We start from the raw sequence: 21,527 nt of genomic DNA, 5'->3' as shown, positions 1-21,527 counted from the left end.
TCAAAAGGCTACTTTGGTAGGTGGCGAAAGCAGTGCTGCAAGCCCACCAGTAGCATTTAATTTACTGGCCCTGGGTATCTGAGATACCACTTTACAAGGGACTGACAGGTAAATTAAAGACACCAAACAGGTGTAGACCAATCTGACCATGTTTACCACACACAGCACACACACTTTACACTGGACAGCAGTGCTAAAGTGCCCAGAGTCCTAAAACCACCAACACTAGGTCAGAAAAAGACTAGGAGGAAGGCACAAAGTTCAGGGATGACCCTGCAAAAAGGGCCAAGTCCAACAACTACGTTATGTAAATACATTTATCATGTGTTTAGGTATGAGCTGCAGCTTCAGTAACTCATTTTTCTTGCTAATCCAAAATCCCGGAGGTGGCTGACCATTAACTCAATAGTGCTAATAGTGCTATTGCTGGGAGGGCATGGCTGCACTGAAGGGTAAGAGGCTCCTTTTTTTCTGGGTCGGGGCAGGTTCTCTTCCCATCAGGTCTTCACACCCCTCTTTACCATATCTAAAGTTAAACCCTTCTCCATGTCACTGTGTAAAGAAGGGTTGGGCCCTGAAAGGCATTCTTTCACACTTTATTCACAGTGAGTAGCTACATCATCTTGGAAGAGTTTGGTCCACCCCTGCAGGGTGCTTTCAAATTCAATAACTAGAGAAGCAGAGATGCATTTTTAGTGAATTTTAATAAACAAACTCAATATAATGCCAGCTATGATGTAAGTTCATAACAATCACTGTTACAATCAGTTTATCTGGTAAACTGAAAAACCTTTCAGTCGTAAGGATAGATATGCGTCTACATCTGGTGCAAAAATAACTTATTTTATCACACTATCGATGCTTGGTATACAATGAATGCCTGAAATATTCCACGTTCATACATATTTTCTATAGAAAGCCACTGGATAGGAAATGTGCACGAACAGTACTTATAATAACTCTCTATTTGGAATTAACAGTGAACGAACAAAGGATCTCTTCAAAGAGAGCAGAGTTATGCTCCTAATCAAAGTGACACTTGTCAGCATTTATTGAGATGTACAGACAATTCCTTGTACATAACACTGGTGTATTAAAAGCACGAATCTCAATACACTTTGCTTGCCCAATCCATCTAAATACATATTTAGGCCAAGATCACACAACGTTGTCGCTGTATCACAAGGCGGAGGCCTGGTATTTCAAAGCACAGATCCATTATGAAACAGCACTCGCTCAATATACATCAATGGCCCAAACTTCACAAACCATCTCTCCATAGTCCAATATCCCCAAGTCCTGGGATCACAAATGCTGGCCTACAACATTGTGCAGGCCCAACATCATCCACAATGATTTGTGCCCAGTTTCTTATCTGTCAAGTTGATTCTGAGGATCATTTGGCAGGGTCTGGTGTGGTTTGCCCCCATGCACACAGTAAACTGCATGAATATGCACAGTGTGTATAAGAGATCATGAGGATGGAGCCCTTGCAAAGAGAACTGTTTGACAGCTGTGGTGTAGATGGGGGTGGTGCCCAGAACTGTACAGATATTACCAAGTGTACAGATATTACGTAACGGAAATTACAAATTTGGCAAAGCAGTGACGTCAGTGTGTGTGTTGTAGCTGTTCTATAGGAACTTCCCCTGCAATCCCATTCCATGGTAGGAACGATAGGTGGAAGGCCCATGATCCCTCACAATACAGAACCCATTGTGTATATGGCAATATATTGGGAATACTTGGGAATGGTTTTATAGATGACCTACATTTCAATGTTTCTATTTCCCAGTTAGCTTTCATCAGAATAAAAGGAAAATTATGAGAACGTTAAAACATAATTTAAAGCTAAAAATCTCTCACCTACATCATGAGTTTTGCCATTCAGAAACGAGTGCTGCTCTCTACAAGCTGACCTTTATCTTTTCATAGGCTGTGTCTCAATGAGGAACAAAGCACTGGTCACAGATCGGAAATGACTGATCCAAAATCAGACATGACTGAGCCAAAACCCCACAGGACTGGAACAAGATATCATCCAGTAGTGGCCTATATCACACCAATAGCCTCAAGATCAGGCCAGGATGGCTTAAGATCAGTGTTGAGCCAAGAACACACATTAATGGCTAAAGATCAACCTGTGAGTCAAGGTCACATAGTACTGAAGCAATATCAGACATTGTTTTGCGAAAACCGACTAGTTGATGGTCCAAGACAAGGCAATGTTGGATCAGCATCTCACAGAGCTTAGGCAAGATCACATTCTGGTGATCAAAAGACCAATCACAATCATGCATGACTGAGTCAAGGCCTCAAAACACTAAATCAATCCAACATTGTGTGGCTCAGTCTGGCCTATTGTTGACCCAATCTTACTCAACACAAATGCAAGATCAAACACCGCTGACTTAACAATGTACAACGCGGGCACAGAATCAAACACTGCCGGTCCATGATCAAACAGCGTTGGCTCAAGATCAAACAGAACTTGGCCAGGGTCGCGACGAACCTCATATCACACTATGCAGATCATTATACGCAGTTCTAAACCTCGTAAATGTGTACTGAAAATCCTGTGGCATAGAAAGCATTGTCCAAAGATAACATGTCCCTTTAAAGATAATAGGCAGCTTACACATTTGAAAGTGGGATAGTAGGAGACAGGTTATTAATTGTCTACATATGCCTTACCCACATGTGCTTAGGGAATTTGCATATGCAGGAAATTTGAAACTATTAATAAGGGTAATTCAACAGCAAAATGAAAACTTGACCTATGGCAGTAGTGTATTCATATAATCATGCCCGCCGCAGCTCTGCCCCTTACCACGCTCCCTAGCTCAATTTGATGAGTATATGCACTTATTTTTTCCCATTTAAAGCATTGGTACTGCCATTTTGACAATTTGTTTAAAGCATTTTCATTGTCATAAAACTTGAGGATAACACTGCTGTTTCTGTGTGAAGAATCATCTTTAGAAAATACTCCCAAAATTGTTTTTCTTCAAAACCAGGATGAATGTATGATGGATGAATGTATCTATGCTCCTTTTTTATATGTAACAGTATAGGTCGGGTGCAGTGCTGGTCAGGACCTGGAGTAGCTTGCCCTTAATTTGCATGGGTGGGGATGCTGAGAACAGACTGTGGGGGCAGGGCCAGAGAACCCACAGCTGAATCTGATGCCCTGGATGCAGCAGCAGAGATAGGAAGGAACACCGCTGGTCAAGAGATGGAAGAGCCTGCTAAGAACTGTTGACTTATTGTGCTCTCGTGCAGTGGCTTCATTGCAGATGACTCAAAATACAGCTGCTGGGGAACTCCCTTGGTGGCACGGTGAGGTTGGCCACCAAGGCCATTTCCTCCTTCTTGGCTGGCTTCTCTCCTTCCGCCTCAGCCATAAGTACACTCTGTGGGAGAGAGTGGGCTGCACACAGATTACACTTCAAAATAACACAGGGACCTTGACCAACTGTGACAAGCATGGGAAGGCAACCACAAGAGAGTGACCTGCATCCCTAAGTGTCCTCTTTTTAATCACACAGGGGCACAGACCAACTGGGCCCTACATGGGAAATCAAAGGCAGGAAGATAACTCTACCATGCTGCCACTGAGGGTAGGGTATAAAACAAAAGAAGGACTGGGTGGTCAAATGATTCTCCGACTTGCATGTAAAAATGAAAGTCATCTTACAATGGGTTCTCATTATCACCATTGCAAATCCTGACAGAATGTATACATTTGTGTTTATAAAGGAGAGCTTTGCATCACTTTAATAGCAGAGATAGACAGCCCGTCACCAAAAGATGCAGCTGCCATGACATTCCCCGGTTCAATGCACCACCATCCTGTGGAGCCAAAGCATTGCAGGAAAGAGCTGCATCCCCACAGCCGCTGCAGCGCATGGAAGGCACTCCTTTCCGTCCTCTCGCCAAAAGTAGAAACACTTTTAGAAAACAGTGAAATGCTATGTGGCCGATACCCAAACTAGACAGGGAGCCCATCATTACAAAGCCTGCAGGAGGCTCACCCAAGTAAGCCAATTTCTGTGAAGTGGTGACCCGGATATGCTGCTCTGTATAGTGTTTTCTTGTATGTGAAGTGACATCATGTCTTTCTGAATCGTGAAGCTGTCTTTAGCTAGAACCAAAACGGAAAAAAGGGCCTTCTTGGGCTTTCTTGTTCAGCAGGGAGGGTGTGTACTGTTTGCCTTGCCTCCGGAATGTCGTTGAACTTGGCATCACTTCATCAGCCTGGCACACCTGCACTTGTTCTCCTTCTCACGTCCTATAGTGTCTTTGTTTAAATGCCATGGAGTGCCCCGGGGCGCGAGATATGCCAGCAGTCTGAATGTCTTGTTTTGTGAGTGGTCGCTGTGTTTACAAAAGAGAGACGACCCCTGCAGCAGAATGGAGCAGGTCACACAGTTGGACTCCCTTAATGCCTCGTAAAATACATTTTAGAGATGTGGCTAAAGAGACAGAGGTGATTACAAAAAGTGTTCTGCAGTGAGGAGTTATAGAGAGAAGATGAATGCAAGGTGTGAACTGGCAGGGGAAAGAAAAAGATACATGAGTGGAGGAGGGAAGGCTGAGGCCAGCAGTGGCTCCTCCCAGTAAGGGTTTGCAAGCCCACAGCTTCGGCCTGTGGCTACATTCTCACTGCAGACACCTGGGTAGAGAGCAACCGAAGGGGCACGTGGGGTGAATTTTGACAGAAAATGTGTCTTTTCATCTGCAGTATGAATACATGTAACTAGACTAAATCCTGCCTGGTATATGATTATTTTTCAGACGTCCCCTGCTTCAAGGAGTTGAACTGCACGTGGTGAGTTTAGGAGGGGTCACATGCCGAGTTCCTTCACTGCTTTGTTGGTGTGATGTTTGTCATGAGAGAACCAAACGTATGTCACACAACTCGTGTACACGTGAATGCAACATGAGCACCTGGAAATAGACCCGCAGCGAGGATCCTGGAATGCACTGCTCTCCTCCAAAACATCAAAAATGCTTTGACAAAAAGGCTGCTGGGCATGGGCAGGACAGAGACCGAGCGAGACCAGTATGAACCACAGTGAAGCAGTCACAAGGAAAGTGGGGCAGAGGGGAAGCAATGACTAGCAAGACCCACAGTGGGGGGGGGTGGGGGGGGGGACTGGAGTGGGTAAAGCAGGATCTTTGAGAGACCTCAGGCTAGCCATTTAAAGGGGCCAGGAAATACCAATGAGTAAACACAAAAAGCAATTCAAAGGTCATTTTAAGGTCAGGTTCCTGACCAAAAAAAAAGTTTTTTTAAGGATTGCTTTATGTACACAATACATGCAAAGAGTTAAATAACTGAATGTGTGAGGGACGAGTGTACTTTTCAGATGTAGGAAAATACATATTGTAATGAAATATAATACCCAGATCCTAGGAGGTGGAGTGAAACACCCCCTGGTCAATGACATGGCATTAAGAGAGGTATTCTCAAGGGGTTGTTATCGGAAGAGTCTTAGACTAAAGGATAGGAAAGGATCACACAAAAACGTGTAATAGGTGTGTGTGGCTGTCCCCAATGATACTTTCGGTCCATTAGAAATAATAGGTCTTGCAAACAATTGCTCCGTCAAGCCAGACTCAGAGTGGGAGGCAAAAGCAGGAAAGACGTTTCTGGACTACAACTCAGTACTCGGAGTACTGTACCCTCATTCGCCGTGTAATCCGTGTCTTTCCCTGCTTTTCTACATCATGCAATCAATCTTCTCTGATCATCACATATGTACATTAAAACTTCCATTCATATCTATTGCCCCAGGTCCCTCCAGCCCCGCGTCATCTAACTCCCACTCTCACTCTCCCAACATTTCCCACCACCACCCTGTGTTTACTCACCCAAAAAAGAAGTGCCCCGAGACTCGACCAATAATAACATCTTTCTATTTATATCGCTCTTTTGGTGACAGTCTTGCGGGCCCCTTGCCCTAAAAATAACAGCTGCTCCATTTACTCCACGAAACGGTGCTTATTTGATCAACCTCAGAATAATTAAAGCCAGGGCCAGCCCTCCAGCAAGCCACGCAGATCTTCGCTTTAACTATCTGTGCTATTTAGAAAAGCTTAAAGCATGCTTTTGTGATTATATTTCTGCAGTGCAGTAGCTGACATTGCAAACTGAATTGCATGAAGGGGGTGTTTTTTATACTGCTTGTGTCAAAGTTTCTTTACGTGTAACTTAAGGCAGGTAAATTAGCTTTGTAAGCGAATGTGACGTCATCCTATTGGCTTGCCTCACCTCAACCGACAGCCCTGTCCGGTTTACCTAGAGCTGTATGTGGCAGGATGCCTTGTGGGATGGTGAGTCATAATATTTCAGTGTGTCATGTTATGAGAAAATGTAGTCCAAATTCAGAAGCACAATAAATTCTAAGCGTGTTTTCTACTTCGTTTAAGGGTTAATCTATGATGAAATACCACATGCTGTTTTTTCATCCATGTGTACTGTTTTTCTCTCAGCACTGAGGGAATAAATGTCTTTACACCACCGTAAACTTACCTTTCTTAAATCTAAAATGTGTTTTACTCTATGGTATTATCTTTAATCAATTAAAAGCATAGATGCTAAACGTGTGTTTCTAATCTAGAGTAAAATTCCTTTGAGTGTAATTTATTGTATGGGTCATAAGGGCGTTTCTATGGCTGTCGTGTGATTTGACTGTGGTATTAAGTCGAGCCTGGGAAGCGCATGCGCTGCTCTGAGAGGCATGCTGTATTCAGGGATGGACTTGAAGCTCTGCCCAATCTCCGCCCATATTTTTATTGGCTTGCGTCATTGTTCTTTGTATACGGTGGCTTTTTATTGGTCAATAGGCTAAGTAGTGCCTCCTTAGTACAAGCATGTCTAATTTTGTAACCTCCCATGAGAAAAACCCTTGTTACATGTGTTGTTACTCGGTAGGTTTTAATTACAGGCTATGAGCAATATTTTGCTAAATGGTTTTCACCTGCATGCAATACACGCTCTCCCACAATGCTGTTGTTTTTTTCATAGCACAGCACGCCATGCTGATAGAGTGCTGGCTGCGCCTTTGGTTAATTTGCGTCACCGAACACATGCACATGTTTTTTTTTCTGTTTCTTAAGTACGGGAGTGTGTCGATGCGATTACAGCGGGTATCGGCAAGAGCGAGTCCGAGCAAATCGTACGCCCAATTTGCTCGGACACGCACTTGTCGATACCCGCTACTAGAGATTAATTCTCCACTACCCGATCACTGGCTGGATCGGACGCCTCATTGCTTCACAGTACGCCACCTTCCAGCCTTGAACGACCTGGCCCGAAGGCCGCTGTATTCGCGTCGACAAACTCCCGTTCTGTGCCCCAGGAATTCAGCGAACAGTTATTATTTCGACAGCACTGTTTTCAACTCAACTCAGTCCTGATGAAGATCCCAAATTATGAGGATCGAAACGCCGTCGACCACTCAACCCAATAAAAAATGCGCAACCCACAATGTGGTTCTTCCTAACTACAGTCTACCTAAATTAGAACCTAGCTTCTCAATTCATCCGGAGCCACATTGTTTCATCTACTCACTATATATTTAAACACCATTCACAAATGCACGGTTTATGCTGATCACATTGTCACTTGCGTCGCCACCTTGCTCACCACATTCACTTTTTATGCACCAAGTACAATTAGGGTTGTATTATTTGTTTATCTACAGTGTTGCTACTACTGTAACTCGCCCAACCGTTTCTAGATAAATATGATGCTACTAGCACATTTGCAATAATCTTTGAGTCTCCTTATTTCTTTACTGATAATATTTATTACATATCCTCTCTAATTGTCCTACAATAATACCAGTTGGGATACTATATGTTTTTTCCGATTATCCACCCCAATCCCAACGTGGTCGAAGGGTTTTTACTCCTGTAGTTTATACAAGACTGTATAAGTGTGGCGTGCTATAAGAAAAACATATAAATGGTTAAAAAAAGTAAATTAAATAGTTGCGGGAGAGCCTGACCTGCAACAGCAAGCAGGAGAAAAACATTCAAGCAAATAGTGCTCGGAGGCTGTATTGGAAGACTATTGAGTAACGACACAAGTCACAAGAAGTGTCGTCATGGGAGGTTACAAAAGTAGACAAGTGGGTACAAAGGAGGGATTACTAAGCCTATTGACCAATGAAAAGCCATAGTCTTCAATGGTCAATGACACAAGCCATGAAAAATATGGGCAGAACTTCAAGTCCATACCTGACATGTTGCAGAACAGTGCATGCGCTGCCCAGGCTCGACCTTGAAAGGCATAGATTGCAGCAGCCCCTACCTCCCACCAATAATAAGTGACCAGTTTAGAAATGCAAACACTTCGGACACACACTAGTTTCCTGAAAAGGGTGGGGATGGGGCATTGTACGTCTTATGTCAGGATATTTCACTAAAATGCATGCACCAGTAAAAATATAAGCAGTGTCAACGCTTAGTTATAAAAATCGGAGAATACAAGTAATTATGAAGCACATTTAAGTTTCTTGCTAATTTTCTTAAAGGTAAACTGTTTTATTGAGAAATTCTCCATCAGTACATGCCTGTGAAAGGCTGGCAAAGTTGTGACATGGGGCCATATATATCAAAGGGTTTTACCCATTCTGTGTCTATGGGAAAACGTGTTCATACATATGGCCCTAAGTCACTCACAAGTGGCCCTGTCTTGCAGAGACAGCCAGCTGGCGCATCATTGGCGCCACTTAAAGGGTACTGCTGCTACAGCTGAGTTGACCTTTGGTACCTCCACAACTGCCAGTGCACACAGAGATCAGAAGTGGGTTGGGAGGAATTTCTGTTCTGCTGGCATAATTTTTAATATTTTGGTGATTTTGTGTTGTGCTTGTTGCTCAAAATTCCAGAAGTTAAACATTTTCCCCATGTCACGCATTTATACGTTTTATTTGACAAAAAATCTGTGAAAACACACAGGAACAGAACGAGCAACCAGAATATCTGTGGTGCAAGTCCTGTTTGACCTAGTTGTGTTTTTCACACTACGTTTAACGTTTTAGCACAAAATGTGTTCTTCTGTGCAAAATGGACGTCAGGATACATTTCATGCTACAGTATAATGCTGTTTACATTTCGTGAATTGTGTACATCCCTAATCAGAAGGCAGATGCAGAAACAGAAAGTAAACCGAGTTCTAAGAGCCCACTTTAATTTCTACAACTTTTCCTTCACCTAACCTTTTAGCAGCAAAGAGGGTGTGCTGGAACTAAGGGCAACACAAGAGGTCAACATACTAATGTCATTTGGGGGGGGGGGGGGTGGTGTCAAGAAATGTATCAGATTTAATTTCTGCTACCCATGATATATTGCTGAATCCATGTCTATCTGTTTCAGCTTCTCTAAATGTACCTGTTAGCCACTCTGCCTTCATTCCCATGTGTAAAACCCTTTTTGGCTTGCTGATGCAAGTGGCTACTTTCTTTCATAAATATTGGACTGCATTCTTCTAACTTACCAGCAAACCATCAATGAGGGTCTTCAGGATGACCGCAACCTTCTTTGCTTTGGCGGCAGCGCTGTGGTAGATGATCGTGGTGGCCCCCCGATTCCAGTCCACAATTATGACATTCATATCTTCAAGGGACAGCAGATCCTGCGCTATGGTATCAATCCACACCGGCGGGGATCCAGTCGGCCGGTATCCATGAATGATGAAGATGAATTTCCTGGTCACATTCACATACTTGAAAGCTGTAGAGTTTTCCTTATTAAGGTTGCCAGCACAATCTTTGTTCTCTCTAGTGTAGAGTAGCAGTTGCACCTCCAGTCCTGTCCCAACAATGGAGTTTTTTAGGTTAAGGTCCGTGAACTGGTGACATTGTTCTGCATCTTCTGTAAACACAAAAATATAAAAAAAAAATATATCAGCTTGCTGCAAATTACGCTTGACAGAAAACATACACTTTGGAAGGATTAATAAAAGAATCCAGGGCACCAAGCACACCATATTCTGCTCTGTGCAACCTAATGCATTCTGGAAAATGTAGATTGTTTCCATTCATTTGAACCCTCACATTCTATAAGATTATTTCGACCTTTATGTCACCAGAAAAAAACAATAAAATATAAACAGATGGAGGGTCAGGTCCATGAAGACAAGGTGTTTAACAGACTGTGTTGCGTGCAAATCTCAAATCCAGGGGCCTCATTTATGAGGCTGTACGTCACTTTTACGCCGCCGGTGCGTCACTTCTTGTGACGCACCAGTGGCGTAACAAATGCGCCTTGTTGTGCCGTATTTACAAAGTGACGCATCAAGATAGATGCGTCACTTTGTAAACCCCTGCGCCACATTATACCTGTGCCAGGTATCAGCGACGGCTCGTGGAGGGAGTTACGGTGGGGCAGGAGGGTGGGGAGGGGGAGGGGCAGGGCGGAGGTTGCTAAAAACCGGCATATGGATAATTGCAGGTAAGTAAACAATTTAATTAATAAAACGAATTTCGTAGTGCGCCTTGCATCGCAAAATGCAATGCAGTGCGAGCTACGAAATTCGTTTTATTAATTAAATTGTTTACTTACCTGCAATTATCCATATGCCGGTTTTTAGCAACCTCCGCCCTGCCCCTCCCCCTCCCCACCCTCCTGCCCCACCGTAACTCCCTCCACGAGCCGTCGCTGCCAGGTATAATGTAAGCAAGGGGGGCGTATTGACGCAACAAAGGTCGTAGAAGTGCCGCAGTGAAATCTATGATATTTCACTGCGTCACTTCTAGGACGCCGTTGCGTCAAAATCTTGCGCCTGCCTCACAGCAGGCGTAAGACTGATGCAGGCCCTTTCACATGGGGCTTGCCCCATGTGAAAGGACGCATTGCTGGAGTTGCATCACTTTTGTGACACACTCCAGGAATGCGTCACTTTTGCTCTTACAGATACGTAAGAAATTACGTATCTGTAAGTCCTTGCGCAATGATGCGTCATATTGTAAATATGACGCATCATTGGGGTCGCAAGGAGGGCACAATGAAAAGTGACACATCGCTGTTTTCTCGCAGCGATGTGTCACTTTTCATAAATGAGGCCCTAGGTGTGGTTCATCAGAAATATGTTTAGGTTGCCTGACCACTTGGCATTGATATTTCTAATCCTTGAAGAGGCCCCATCGCATAAACCAAAAAGACGAAAATTACATTTCTAAGGTTAACTTTACCTTGTCCTGATTCTTATGTAGAGAAAACCTTAACCAACTTTCAGCAAGAGGAATAAAAGAAGAAAGGCGACAGAACATCTGTAATATACGTAACACCAGCTTTGCTGACGCTTTAATATCGTCATGCACTTGAGGATCCAGCTCCAATTTCTTCTCCGTGAACTGCTCCTGACACACTCCATCCACACCCTGGACCCACTTTCTAAACACAACCCTTCATTTTGCTCTCAGCTTAAAAAAATATGGAAGCAGGAGGAGTCCGAACAGTGCTTTATCTAAGTACTTATGTCATAAAAGTAATTTATTCTCGAAATTTTGAGCATAAGGAGCAATAGATGAAAAAAAATAGAACAGTGAATGTTGAGGTTTTCTGACCTAGAAGGTAAGATGAATCGTTGATCAAGGTCAGTCGGACCAAAGTATCATCTTAATTAGCTTCTAAAGGGTATGCTTAGGAAGGAAACATGGCAAGCAAACACGTTTGCCAGTTCCTTGTAATGATAACTCTACTTTAGAATCCAAACCTCCCCACACGCCTATAGTGTGGTCTAAAAGTTTATCACTAGCTCTAAAAAAGTTTACATGGAGAGAAGGCATTTGTAGGGGTGCTTTGTGGGCGTAGTTTGACAGTGCAGCTGTTTGCAAGACCTACTGTTGCCAACTTTCTTTAAAATTGACATAGAGTGGGCTGTGACTCCGACCAGACCAGTAATTTTTCTCATCTCATGCTGCTGGCCATTTAGTGTATCATCCCACCTCCTCAGGCATACTTGCTTTGCAATGCATAAGGGACTGCTTTACATTTCAAGAGCATTGAATCACCACATATAATATTTTAGCTCCTAAATGTATTGCATACAGAACGCAATCATTTTTGTTTCATTTTTATTACTCAAGCAATTTTTAAATATGTTATTCAGGGCTCAAAATGCAAGCCAGGGTAATGAGGTTTGCCATTATATGTTTATGAAACGAAGAGCAGTCCACTGAGAAACAAGTATTGGCAAAGTCAATAGATTTAGCCTTGGTACCTAAACATGGCTGTCACATCCAGGCATTAAAAATATTTTATTAAAAAAAACATTTCTTGATGTGACCATTTTAATAGTGATGTATTTTAAATAACAAGAATTTCAGTTGTGTTCTGCATGTTATTATTATTGTTATTTGTGAAGGAGGCAACAATTAAATCACAACATAGCCAAGCACTCAAATCACAGGTTGCCACATTGTTACTTTAAGCACTTTCTAACTTTAAAAAGGAGACAGAAACTAAGGGGTCTATTACTATAGCGGGCAGATCGCCACCGCCCAGATGACGGCGGCATTCCGCCAGCCATCCCCCCCGCCTGTCTACCATTTCCCCCTGCTATATTACAATGGCAGGGGGGACCCCGGTGGACAGAAAGACCGTCCTCCGTTTTTTCGCCCTTCGGGTAGAACGTGAGGAAAAGGGGTATAATATGGTGGCGGTGTCTGCAAAACACCGCCATCCATATTAAAATGCATGCGGGGATGTGTCATTCCATGGTGGCGTTGCCGTCATGGAAAGGCATGCAGTATCTGCATGTGGAGGCCCGTTGCGGGCCCCCAGGATGTTAGGGGGTTGGGGGGTGCACATGGGGACCTTTGCATACACAACGTGGCAGGCAACGTGCGGTGCCTGCCACGTTGTGCATGCAAATGCACAACATGCCTTTTTTATATTGCGGCCATTACTGCCTGAAAGCACAGCAACGCCGCAATGTAAAAAAGGCTGGATGCGCCCGCCTGTGTGGCGGGCGCATTCTAATCTGCATCACAGGACAGCCGCACATATGGTGGGCGGTCCCTTTTGCTGGTACTGTGGTGGCCGGACAAATTGTAATAGACCCCTAAGTAACAATCCAGCTAGGCACCCAAAGTGCAAAGAAAGTAAGAACTTCTTAACTGATATTTAAAGTTAATTATGCAATTATATATAACATCGAAAAGTCCACTTTAAACCAATTTTGTAACAGAAGACAGAAAGACTGTTTTGGGCAATTGAGCAATGTGCACAGGCTTTGTGCAGACAGTGAGGGCCAGATGTACTACCATTTCCTTTAGCAACTCACAATTTGAGAATTTTAGCAACTCACAATCTGCGAGTCGCAAAAGGAAATGTACTCATGTGTCTCAGACACATTTTGCTATTCCCAATGGGGTTGCATATTACCTGCCTCATCAATATTCATGAGGCAGGTCACAATTTGTGACCCAGTGGAAATGGGCAATAACACAGGAATGGAGGCCTGCTGATGACAGCAGGCCCCCCACGTCTGTGTTTGCTTTTTAGGTCTCGACCTAAAGCATTGCTTTTAGCAATGCAGGTTGTCGAGATTTCTATTAAGCAGTCCGAAAAGTCTGCCAACGGCGGATTAGCCACAGTTCATGTGACCTATGCACGTGCACAAACCAGCCACGTCACAAACCACCATTTGCCTGTGCCTCAGAGACTTCAAAGCTGCCGCTCCCCCCTCCCCCCGCATCAGACTTCAAAGGAATGCGCTCCCGCCCCGCCCCCACCACAGCAATGCCCAGAGCTTGTTTACCATCCTTTTACAAGCTGACTTTTCTCCTACTGCTGCTTACATTCAGGAAATTGTTAACACTGTGGAATTGCATGCTTTTTCTTTCTCTCTCCCCTTACCACTCACACTCTCCATGTTGCTCTCACCCCACCTAGCTAGTCTGTTTATTCCTCTACCCATTCCCACCCGGCTTGGCTTTTTTTAAATTTAAATAAACCAACCCATTCTTGTTTCCCCCCATCCCTGTTTGCCAACCCTTGCTGCACTGCCCTCCCCATTTTTTTAATTCACACTTTTTAAAAACTTCTTTGGAGTGCTTGTCGGTTTCATTCTGCTACCATGATACTTTTTTCAGTATGTGCCCTTTCACATACCTTTCATCTATATTTTTTAATTACCACTCCAAGCGCATACACCATCTTGGTAACCCATTCACACCTATAGGTCACCATGCTGGGACCACCATAGTAAGTGAGCTGACTGCCCGCTCACTCCAGTGCACTTCGCTGCACCACGGAACAGCACTCTCCAGTTCCCCCCATGCTCGGGACCAAGTTGTAATTTCGGCTTAGTCCCGCCTTGCCTGTATTCTTAACTTCCACAGCTTTCATTAGTTCCAGAATGGCCTTAATGGGTATGAGCCAGCATGCCCTTGCTTAAGAAGTTTGGACGCCAGGCCTCACACCCCCCCCTCACCCTCACACACCCCCTCACCCTCACTCACCCTCTCACCCACCCTAACCCACCCTTTCACCCTCACACACCCTTTCACCCTCACACACCCTCTCAACCTCACACACTCTTCTCCACCCTCACACCCCTCACCCTCACACACCCTCACACCCTCACACACCCACTCACCCTCAGAACCCTCTCACCCTCACTCACCCTCACCCACTCACACCCTCACACCCCCTCACCCTCTCACCCCCTCACCCTGACACAATCCCTCACCCTCACACACACCCTCACCCTCACACACCCTCTCACCCTCACACACAGTCACCCACCCTCTCACCCTCACACACCCTTTCACTCTCACACACCCTCTCACCCTCACACACACTCTTCCACCCTCACCCACCCTCACCCTCACACACCCTCACCCTCACACACCCTCACACCCCCTCACCCTCTCACACCCCACACACCCTCAGACCCCCACACCCCCTCACCCTCACACCCTCACACACCCTGTCACACCCCCTCACTCCCTCACTCTCACACACCCTCACCCTCACACCACCTCACCCTTACACCCCCTCACACACCCTCACCCTCACTCACCCTCTCACCCTCACGCCCCCTAACCCTCACCCTCACACCCCCTCACCCCTCACACCCCCACACCCTCACCCTCACACCCCCTCACTCATCCTCACACTCTCTCACCCTCACACACACTTTCACCCTCACACACACTCTCACCCTCATACACCATCTCACCCTCACACCCTCTCACCCCCCTCATCTCATGCCTTACACTGCTGCACGCCACACACTGCTGCACACCTCACACTGCAGCACGCTGCACACTGCTGCATTACTCATACTACTGCATGCTGCACACTGCTGCCCGCCTCACATTGCTGCCCACTTCACACTGCTGCACGCCTCACACTGCTGCACACTGCTGCATTACTCACACTGCAGCATGCTGCACACTGCGGCACGCCACACACTGCTGCATGCCACACACTGCTGCATGCCTCACACTGCTGCACGCCTCACACTGCTGCATGCCACACACTGCTGCATGCCTCACACTGCTGTACGTCTCACACTGCTGCACGCCTCACACTGCTACACGCTGCACACTGCTGCACGCTACACACTGCTGCATGACACACTGCTGCATGCCTCACACTGCTGCATGCCACACACTGCTGCACACCTCACACTGCTGCACGAATCACACTGCTGCATGCTGCACACTACCGCACGACTCACACTGCTGCACTCCACACACTGCTGCACGCCTCACACTGGTGCACGCCTCACACTGCTGCATGCTGCACACTGCTGCATGACACACTGCTGCATGCTTCACACTGCTGCATGCCACACACTGCTGCACACCTCACACTGCTGCGTGCCTCACTCTGCTGCATGCCTCACACTGCTGCACGCCTCACACTGCTGCACGCCAAACACGGCTGCACGCCTCACACTGCTGCACGCCGCACACTGCTGCATGCTGCACACTGCTGAATTACTCACACTGCTGCATGCTGCACACTACCGCACAACTCACACTGCTGGACACCTCACACTGCTGCACACCTCACACTGCTGCACGCTGCTGCATTACTCACACTGCTGCACGCAACACATTGCTGCATGCCACACACTGCTGGACGCCACACACTGCTGCACACCTCACACTGCTGCACGCCTCACACTGCTGCATGCCTCACACTGCTGCACGCCTCACACTGCTGCACGCCTCACACTGCTGCACGCCTCACACTGCTGCATGCCTCACACTGCTGCACGCCTCACACTGCTGCTGGCCACACACTGCTGCTGGCCACACACTGCTGCACGCCACACACTGCTGCACACCACACACTGCTGCACGCCTCACACTGCTGCATGCCTCACACTGCTGCACGCTGCACACTGCTGCACGCTGCACACATCTGCATTACTCACACTGCTGAAAGCCACACACTGCCACATGCCTCACACTGCTGCACGCCTCACACTGCTGCATGCTGCACACTGCTTCAATACTCACACTGCTGCATGCCACACACTGCTGCACGCCACACACTGCTGCATGCCTCACACTGCTGCATGCTGCATACTGCCGCACACCTCACACTGCTGCACGCGGCATACTGCTGCACGCCTCACACTGCTGCACACTGCACACTGCTGCATGCTGAACACTGCTGCATGCTGCATACTGCTGCACACCTCACACAGCTGCACGCCTCACACTGCTGCACGCCTCACACTGCTGCCGCCTCACAATTCTGCACGCATCACACTGCTGCACGCATCAAACACCTGCATGCTGCACACTGCTGCATTACTCTGCTGCACAACACACTGCTGCACACCACACACTGCTGCACGCCACACACTGCTGCACGCCTCACACTGCTGCATGCCTCACACTGCTGCATGCCTCACACTGCTGCATGCCTCACACTGCTGCTGGCCACACACTGCTGCACACCACACACTGCTGCACGCCACACACTGCTGCTTGCCACACACTGCTACACGCCTCACACTGCTGCATGCTGCACACTGCTGCACGCTGCACACTGCTGAAGTACTCACACTGCTGCACGCCACACACTGCTGTACGCCACACACTGCTGAACGCCACACAACATCACCACATCACTCAGGGACACCACCATATTACTCTAGGACACCACCACATCACTATAGGACACCATCACATCACTATAAGACACCATCGCATCACTCTGGGACACCACCACATCACTCTGGGACACCACCACATCACTCTGGGACAGTACCACACCACTCTGGGACAGCACCACATCATTCTGGAACACCATCACATCACTATAGGACACCATCACATCACTATAGGACACCATCACATCACTATAGGACACCATCGCATCACTCTGGGACACCACCACATCACTCTGGGACACCACTTCATCACTCTGGGACACCACCACATCACTCTGGGATACCACCACATCACTCAGGGGCACCACCCCATCACTCAGGAGCATCACTCGGGCACCACCACATCACTCAGGGACACCACCACATCACTCACAGACACCACCACATCACGCAGGAACACCACCACATCCCTCAGGAACACCACCACATCACTCAGGAACACCACCACATCACTCTGGGACACCACCACATCACTCTGGGACAGCACCACATCACTCTAATACACCACCACATCACTCTAATACACCACCACATCACTCAGCCCAACCACACCATCACTCAGCACCACAACAGCATCACTCAGCACCACAACAGCACTGTCCTTGCTTGCTACCAACAAGCATTGCCATAGCCAATAGGACTCGCATTAGGAAAGTGTAAGCTATTGGCTTTGTGAATAACAATGCTATTAATTTATATATTTTCAAAACCAACACATATTTAAAAAAAATGTCATTTACAGTACCAATAGCTCACACTTTCCTAATGCGAGACCTATTGCATTGCAAATGCTTGTTAAATAAAGCAACTTTTTTTTAATGCCTCTCGTTTTTCTGAAAGGAAAATGGGATACGTTTCCTAAATAAAAATAAAATGTTTCTGCCTGCTCTAAAAAACTTTTTTGCTGCTTATCACAAAGGGAAGGGGTCTCCTGAGGACACCTACCCGTTTGCGACTGGTTTACCACCAGTTTGAAAATAGTGGTAAATGTGATTGTTTTGCAACAGCATTTGCGGTCTCAAAACAATCTTACACCCCCCTGAAACTCGCTATTAGGAAGGGACGCCATTGGCAAGCCCCTTCCTAATGGCGACTTACAAAACCCTAAAATGTAAAAGAATTTTTGCCGATGAACATGCTTTTACTTTATGAGTAGAGCACATGCATTTGAAGTAAAGCAACCATTTTGTTTACTACATAGGTATGAGTGCTAAAATGCAATTGCGAGTGCTGGGGTAACACCCATATAGTAGCTCAAATGTTTGAAAGGAATGAGAAGCAATGGGGACCGGATGAAGGGGCAGAACTTACTATTATTTGTTGTAAATTTACAGCAGTTTAAAAAAAGAAACAAAATCCTTAATTATGTGCCACAGGCAAAAAAAGAAACATGTCCCCCCCCCCCCCCCTCTTTTTTTGACAATGTGTACTTACTTAGGCTCTGATTCTAAGTTATGCGACAAGGAATTTCCATTTGGAATTACACTCCACATAATTATAACAAGTCCAGTGTTCTTGCACGTGGATTCCCTGGATGCAGGAACACCTGACCAGATTATACCAGCCGGAAAATCCAGACTTTTCAAAGAGCCACAGAACAATTTAAAATCCAGAAAGACTCATCTGTAATATTCCAGTAGCTTTTTGGGTTTCCTAGAAAAGCTCCTATGTAACTTCTAATGGACTTTCCTATTAGCCTCAGATTCAATGAGTACATTGACCTTTTCTGAAATTTGAGGGCAGACAGCCGATCAAAGTTCAAACTCAACTTTTCACCCTCAGACCTTCATTCTTTTGAGATTAATAACACGAGGACAAGAGGATAACCTAAGACCTGCCAAAACATCACACTGCAAATCACACTTTTCATATAACTACTTCAGACCGTTCTCCATCTCCCTCCAAATGCTAACCATGGATTATCTGAGTCATTTCCAACATAAGCACTACAGTAGCGTAATTTGCAAAAAATCGCACAATGCTTAACATAAATCTCAACCGCCATATTTTGATCTTTGTAGAAAGTCTTCTTTAGTTAAATGCCTTCGAATAAGCTGCATATTGAGCATGGTGGGGGCATGAGTTATGGGGCGCATTGTGTGTTGCACATCATAACTAGTATATTTCAGGAGGTTTTTGGTTTTGTGTTAGCTCAACCATAGCTAACATTTAACTAAACCTCATGTTTTTATGATGTACCACATTCCCCTACAAGCCCCCATTCCTTGCTGCATTCAGCCATCAACAAGGCCATATACTTGAACCCATTGGGCATTCGCAGCGGGGGATTCGCACTGGGCCAGTCTGACCTTGCACTGGGCTTAATTTGCTAAACATGATAAGTCCCTGTCTAGTTGTGTGCAGAGGCATTGAATGATGCCAACTTATTAATAAATCAAAAATGTTTTACCCCGCTTTAACTTTACCCCCACTATTAGATCTGCATGAACCTGGGTGTAACTTGCTCTTTGCCTGCCACATTTGTCGTAGATTCATTAAAAAGTACTAAAGGTGTAAGCAAATGAACATTTTATTGCGTCCCTCTTCACCTTTCCCCTCCTTAATGGATTAGCAAAAATAGGATGTCCCAACAGAAAACGAAATCATACCAGTGTCTCATGAATTTCGCTCAAATCTATCACGCATTGCAAAAGTTGTTCTAAAATGATGAACACTTCTGCCCTCCCTTTTTAACTGTCCCCTTGATGGATCTACAAGAAAATAAAAATAACATGCTAGGTCTATGTCATATTTCATGCAGCTCTATAAACGGCACCATAGTTATTAGCGGATCACTGAAATAATATCGAGGGACAAAATATCGACTTGCCAAAATATCGTGGACAAAATATCGACAGTCAAAATATCGAGTTTGTATCTACAAACAGGTAAGTACAAAAATATCGAGTACAAAATATCGTTAACAATAATATAGATGTAAAAAATATCGACTTTATTAAAAACAGTGTTAAATTAAATTAATATTAAATTTTAATTACTAAAATATACTTAAAAATACTTAAATTAAATTATAATAATTAAATAATAAATGAAAATAATAAAAATAATTTTTTACAATCTTATTTGTTGACCCTGAACCCTAAAATATACCCCTTTACCCAAAAACCCAAAACTGACCCTGAACCCTAAAAATACCCCTTTACCCAAAAACTAAAAACTGACCCTGAACCCTAAAAATACCCCTTTACCCAAAAACTAAAAACTGACCCTGAACCCTAAAAATGCCCCTTTACCCAAAAACTGAAAACTGACCCTGAACCCTAAAAACGCCCCTTTACCCAAAAACTGAAAACTGACCTTGAACCCTAAAAATGCCCCTTTACCCAAAAACTGAAAACTGACCCTGAACCCTAAAAATGCCCCTTTACCCAAAAACTGAAAACTGACCCTGAACCCTAAAAATACCCCTTTACCCAAAAGTTATCAATATTATTTAATTACCAAATAATTATTAATTAACAATAACAATAAAGTAAATATATTAGCACATTAGCTGTAATTATTTTAATAATAAATATTATTTTTTCCCAATTAATTACTTAACAATAACACAAAATTATATATATTAAAATGTACTCTAATTAATGTAATTAACTAATTACAATTAATTAATTACCAATTAATTACTAATACAAAATATGTACAAAATTATATTAATTAATTAACTAATTATTATTAATTAATTATCAATTAATTATTAATTATAAATATTTACAAACATATATTAATTAATTAATTATTATTAAATTACTTCCCACCCTATTCCCCTATAAACCCACAACCCACTACAGAATTACATTACGCAATTATTAAAAAAACAAAATTCATTTAATAAAATATTTTATGACATTATTACACACTTTTCACACATATTATTACATAAAAAGACACTATAAAATATAATATATTATTAAAAATTCGATATTTTTGCTATCTATATTTTATACAGTCGATATTACTTCACTTACCTGAAAAACAATATTTTTGTAGTCGATATTATGTCCAGTCGATATTTTGTCCAGTCTATATTTAAAACTCGATATTATGTCCAGTCGATATTTTGGAGTCGATATTTTGTCTGTGCACCAGTTATTAGCATATAAAAACTCTTTAGACCCCCTCCTTTAATTCTACCACACTCTTTCCAGTGGGCTTGCTCATAACCGGAAACCCTTGTAGTGAGTGCTACTTGGTAACTTCCTTAAACATTTGATTAATATTCACTAACCTGTACCAAAGCTATATGCAACTTAACATTTTACTTCATGGCTTCATTAACTATTTCCCCCTCTTAATGGAATGGTGTGAAAATTGAAATACCAACAGAAAAATAATACTTCCAAGC

General features: G+C 44.3%; 1 protein-coding gene across 1 annotated transcript in view; it reads right to left on the bottom strand.

Annotated features, from left to right (window-relative positions):
- The window catches only part of LIPI (lipase I), a 213,368-nt gene that overhangs the window by 169,902 nt on the left and 21,939 nt on the right, over positions 1-21,527 (bottom strand). The window contains exon 2 of the mRNA XM_086934060.1: positions 9,512-9,888. Coding sequence (XP_086790186.1) covers positions 9,512-9,888 — 377 coding nt within the window. The remainder of the gene's footprint in view (positions 1-9,511; positions 9,889-21,527) is intronic.

This window comes from Lissotriton vulgaris, chromosome 8 (genome assembly GCF_964263255.1).
Source record: "Lissotriton vulgaris chromosome 8, aLisVul1.2, whole genome shotgun sequence".
NCBI classification, from domain to species: Eukaryota; Metazoa; Chordata; class Amphibia; order Caudata; family Salamandridae; genus Lissotriton; species Lissotriton vulgaris.
This window is presented reverse-complemented; position numbering and strand designations above follow the sequence as displayed.